Raw genomic sequence first — 6,000 nt, 5'->3', positions numbered from 1 at the left:
AAGTACATAATACTATAAGTATATAAAATATCTGAAGTATAATTAGGACATACATATACAGAAAACACTTTCATTCTTGTACCATCAATCAGGAAATCTGCCCACCATTTCATTATCACCTTAAAGAGGAGAAAGACTCCAACCAAACATGAAAAGCAAGGAAATTCAACAGAAAGATTTGAGTTTTTTAAAAATAAAACAAGAATTTCACACTTAATTAATTTGTACTAAATGAATTAAAAGCAAAACAAAGGGTGAATGCTTCATCATTACTGTTAAATGTACCTCGAGTCTTTGGAAGTGGTAGAAAATTCTAACATACTTTTAATTGTAGATATACCAGTCAACATATCCCCTAAACAACAGTTTATACTTTTCTATGACTTTAGCTAGTTTCTACAACGATAGATCATCACTGCAGAAGATCTTTTCTGTTTTGGATTTACAGATTCTGATAAATCTGAACTTTACAACAATCTAAAGATGTATCTAATAATGATGGTACCACTCGATCCCCCTGTTTTTTTTATGATGATTCAAACTGATTGGCAGTTTACTTTTACGGTCATTCCCTACTTAACTTACATAACACAGCAAACATACACTTTCATTCTGATTAAACAGCTGTTCGTGATCAAAATCTTTCTCCAGTGTGGAAGATCCATATTCCACACCAAGAAAACACTAATAGGACATTACTGCACAAAAATTTACATTATGACAGCACACAGATATTTTCTGTACATTTAAACAAAATAACAATATTTAAAATCATTTCACTGGCATGTATGAACAATAATAATAATAATAATATAATAATAATACATTTCAATTTTTTAAATATTAAACAACAAAGATTTTTGAAACTTCACATTCAAAACTATAACAAAGACAATGATGAGAAAGGACTTTCCTTCCCATCATACCATGAATTTGTCAGCGAACCAGTGTATCTAAAATGTCTGCTGGCTGTATACATAGCACTATAAATCACATCTCGATCTGAATACGATACGGCCAGACAGTTGACAAAACAGCAAACTGAATTATTCATTTAGTCATATCTCCCCTTTTCCTAGAACTTTTGAAAAATCATTGTCACAGAAAAGCCTTTATAACATTGCACACATACCCTTTTTATATAAATCTCTGTACTTGTCCACTTATATCTCAGGATAATGGAATAGATATTTCCCCCATGTTTGAAAAAGAACCAAACTTCAGAGATGACATTTCCAGACGGCATATAATCTCCAAGGAATGGTTCTTTTAAGCACAAATTCATTTGATCTAAATGTTACTTGTCAAACAAAAACATTACAGATAATTCATTGTCAACATTTTCTTTTCAAATGAATGTATACAACATGGAGTCATTTCAGCAATGTAGCAGCACTTGTCTTGTATCCAGCTGACAGTCATCAAGTCACTTTCTTTGCTGTCTGACATATATCAAACCACTTATCATCACAATATATGGCTAAGTCCAAATTTTTTTTTTCAGCCACAAATGTGTATGGTTTGACTTAAATATTGTGGTTATGACTCCAGACTGTCTCGTTTACTTCCTTTTGCAGGTGGCAGACCGGTCATGAGAGAATGAAGTTCATTACATTCTCCATCCATATCACTATTATGGTCATCACTGTCTATTTCTATATCCGCTCGTACACACTGTACATTCGGAGACACCTTTGATGTGCTTGAGTGAATTGGATTTAATGCTGTGCTCTCAGTACTCATTTCGTCCTTGACACAGAAAGTATCACTACCGTGGTACTGCAGTGAAGGATGACTGATGAGAACTATGTTCATGCCCTCAGCCCCTCCATGATCTTCTGAAGAAGTTGGTAGGTGTTCTACATCATCGGTGATTGCTGATGGAATCGCTCCACTCTCAACTTCTGCATGAACACTCTCCTGACTGCTGTTCAACTGTAAAATAGTTGAAAATCAAATCTGAATAAATTGTTATGAAGTTCAGTCAACCAGCAGTAGGTGCATATATCTTGATTTACAAGAAATTTATTTGGCAAAAATACCTATGCAAATTGTAAACAAGGAAGATGATGTATAATTTACAATGATATAATCCTATAAATATCATATCAGGTCTATTTATATTCCTTTATTATCATTTGTATGATAGCGTTGAGTGATAGAGTGAGGTCAAATCAGCAGAAAATAGAGGCTACCATGGGAGGAGGTGTCAATTAAAATCTACATACAAAAACCATCATAGACTCAACCTGAAATGTCTGACCACTCATCTGTCTAGATGGAACACAAAAACTGCCTTTGAGTAACATTCCATGTTCAATGGTATCAATAACAGTGGCACCAGATCATATTGACAGACTTCACAATGTTCAGTACAAATTACATGCAAAATATACACCCACTACTGTTGAAGTAACATATTTTACAATTAGCAAAATTTATTGACTTTCCAAATCCTGGCTTCAGTTTCAAATTCCCTGACTTGAAAATTCCTTTACATAGCAATTTCCTTCACCAAATTTTCCTACAAATTTTCCTTCAGTTAAGGACAATTTTGGAAAAAGGGGCCAGGTCCTAGAAGTTCATCTGTCAGACTGGCAAATTAAAGATGAAAGAATGAAATTAAGGATGATCTGACTAAAATCATACATTCACTATCTTTTCATTTGATAATGTAACTCTTCATACATACATGAACCTGCATTCCATATTCACGTAGTATATCAAGTTTGCACATTGGGCAGCTTCGCTGTTCAAGGAGCCAGGGGTCAACACAAGACTTATGGAATATATGCCTGCAACAAATGAGAAAAATATATGGATTACAAACACTTCCATAAAAAAAAAATACTTGAAGAAAAATGAGCTAGATTACTCTCAATCAGTAAACTTAAATCTCAGGCCAATGGACTAACAATGCATCATGTATGTTTTCCAAACGACTATCCGGTAAAATACATAGTGGTGACAGAAGGTTGTATCATACATACACTCCACCTTACAGTAGTTTCTCAAAAGTTCTACTGGTATGTTTTTAATGTTTTCACTATAAGACTCCATGACAAACACTCAAATGACAAATTCCATTTGTGGAATGTTACAATATATATAAAATTTTAGTTCATTTCTTGAATGTTGCTAAAATTAGATATTCCAGTACTGACACCAAACGGTAAAATTACCATTAGCGTGTGGCAAAATATGCCCGTTATATATACAATAATCCTTTGGACTGCCTAGGCAACCATATAACAACTCCCTGCCTTGTGTGACCATACTAAAGATTACCAAATACTACCACGTGTGTTAAATACAATGTACTTTGTTAACATTGCACAACAACTGTTTAGCACACCTAAATAACAACTACACTCTGTGATATGTTACTGATAAGATACTATCAATTTGTGTGTGACATCATGGATGTACACAAAACAACCACAGAATGAAATTATCATCACTATAATTTTCATTAATGTTTGTAAAAATTATGCAATAAACCTTTCTTGCTTTACATGACATTTATGAGACGCATTAAAGATTCAAATTTGTTAAAATGAAATTTCTTTTGACTTCACTAATATATAATATGAAACAGAAATCTGTGTCTGTGTATCATCTTGATTGTAAGAGGAGAAATGTGATAAACAAATACCTCACCAAGATACATTCTTTTTGTACATGAGACAGGAAAATCATACTTTGTTTGTGTTCTGTACAATCAACACTTGCATTTCTAAAGGTCACTCCAGGAGGTACAATCTAATTAAAATTTTTAAATGTCAAACTCTCACAGCATATGAAAGCTTGAATGTCTCGATATTTTGTAACTAAACTCTTAGGTCCAAATCCTTTTTCTTGTCTCAAGTGTAGTTAAAATCTATTGCTATTCTGCCTTACATTTTGTGGTAAGTTTAACTATAGATCTGCCAACCCCTAGGCTGTAGACAACCAGTACAGTCCCACTATCTAATGTTGGAAAGCATTTCTTTTTATAATCATAAACACTATCAAGCTTTAACACAGTAATTAGCACAATAAAATGTTTTTTTCTGTATCCAATCTGATATAAGTGGTAGAAAATACATGCACAAATTCCCAAGTTTGGAGCACAGATGATGACGAATAGACATTTCGGTCTCAATGAAGTGGCTAGTTCCATGAAGGGGATGTACTTCTGCATGAATTCCTAACTGGAATTTTTTTTCCTTAACTTGCCTTGGGTTATATAAGAGGAAATTACATCATCAGAAAAGACAACTCAATAAATGGTTTTGGACTGGACACAGCAATAAACATATAATAAAAGTCAGTGTACATTCACTATTATCTAACTGTCTAGAAATGAAAATAAAGCTTTGATTTTTTTAATAATGAAAAAATTACAACAAAACGTAGTAAATACACACAGAATAATACCAATTATTCTTCGGATATTTAAACATATTGCCATTGCCTTTCTGCAACAAGAATAACAATTATAGGTCTGTCCTGTCCAAATTTGTTTTAAGCAAAATGCACAAAAAATCCCATGAGATTTAATGCCCCCCTCCCTTCCCTCACATCTCAAACCCCAAAAAAGTAATATAAAATTTCACAATGAGCTAAATTCTTAACTCAAAATATCCATTTTCTCAGCATCTCTAATTAGTAGGTTTGCCTGGCAGTAAATTATGGATGCTGGATGTGTTAGCATGTCCACTGTGTATGGATTAAAATATTATTTCATATTCAAATTTTGATTTGCAATGAACATCTACGCCACCTTGATTCTTATCACACTGTACATTGTTGACATACAGCATAACATATTCAGTTGTACTAATTAAGAAATACACAAATATGCATTACCAGTATATTACATTGTCAGTATCACTGTAACAGGTGGTGATTAAGTTATTATGACTGGATTTCAGAACAAAGTTGTTTTGGTACCAGATCAGATTAAACTCCTAGTCATAGAAGCTACCACAGTTTTACTGACGTCATTGACAGCTTTAGATGTAAGTTCTGAATCAATAACTTTACATCAAGAATCTACGACTAACATTATTATACATACCAAATATAGACGCAAACTTTCCTAGATAGGGATATTGTGGTTTCAAACAATTGTGTTAAAATATATCAGTTTCCTTTTTTTACTCTAGTTCAATTAACACCTATTGTGTGAAACTGATGAATGCTCCTTAGAAATAGCTTTATTGGAGGCATTTTCTGTCAGCAAATTTTGCATTTGGTCATATTAATGATACATTTACAAATCTGTTAAAATGGAGAGTTTGGAATAGGAAAGAATAATGTTACATGTATTCCTGTATGACACATATACATTAAGACCTCCGGCACACTTCCATCCAGGCCAACAAGAGTGATTAATATAAGCTAATAGCTTGTTTCACAATTGTTGTAAAATAAATAAAGATTTATATAAGCATTAAGTATCTAATATGTATGTTTATGAATATTTTGACATTGTAAATTGTGTGAGAAAATTAAGATATCAAAGCTTCGAAACTTTTTTATCAAAAGTGTACTTGCTAATTGCTATAATAAGTAGTGAGTTTCATCCCATCAATTCAAATTATAGTTATGCTCTAGACAAAAAAATTTAATGAAGGGCAATAACTCTGTATTTAACCAGTTGCAGGCAATGAATTTGGTACACTGAACATCATTTTTGTATAACCAAATGTATACACTATGTTTTATAATAAATACAAGCCAAGTTATGCTCCAGACGAAAACTTTTGCGAAAGGGTAATAATACTGTAACAAAGGGCTTGAAGGCCATGAATTGGTACACTGCTCATCATCACAATATGATCAAAGTAAACACCAGCTTCCATTATCCTCTTAAGTTTAAATGCAAGCAAATTAAAGCTCCAGACAAAAGGGCAATAACTCTCTAATAATCCTTGCTTAAGTGTGGGAAATTTATGTTCTAGACACCAAAAGGATGGACAGGAAAGTTAAGATGGTCAGACAAAACAACTACAA

The 6,000-nt window shown here is 32.8% G+C and overlaps 1 protein-coding gene across 1 annotated transcript in view; it reads right to left on the bottom strand.

Moving 5' to 3' along the window:
• Positions 1-873: 873 nt before the first annotated feature.
• Positions 874-6,000, bottom strand: part of LOC132561928 (RING finger protein 150-like) — a 28,050-nt gene continuing 22,923 nt past the window's right edge. The window contains exons 5-6 of the mRNA XM_060226644.1: positions 2,693-2,795; positions 874-1,935 (exon numbers count right to left, since the gene is read on the bottom strand). Of these exons, the coding sequence (XP_060082627.1) occupies positions 1,540-1,935; positions 2,693-2,795 (499 nt within the window). The 3' untranslated portion in view covers positions 874-1,539. The remainder of the gene's footprint in view (positions 1,936-2,692; positions 2,796-6,000) is intronic.

The sequence above is a fragment of the Ylistrum balloti genome, unplaced genomic scaffold (assembly GCF_031769215.1).
Source record: "Ylistrum balloti isolate Yb309-2 unplaced genomic scaffold, AGI_CSIRO_Ybal_v1 Utg371308, whole genome shotgun sequence".
Classification (NCBI taxonomy): Eukaryota; Metazoa; Mollusca; class Bivalvia; order Pectinida; family Pectinidae; genus Ylistrum; species Ylistrum balloti.
The sequence above is the reverse complement of the archived record's forward strand: the minus strand, read 5'-3'. Positions and strand labels throughout refer to the sequence as shown.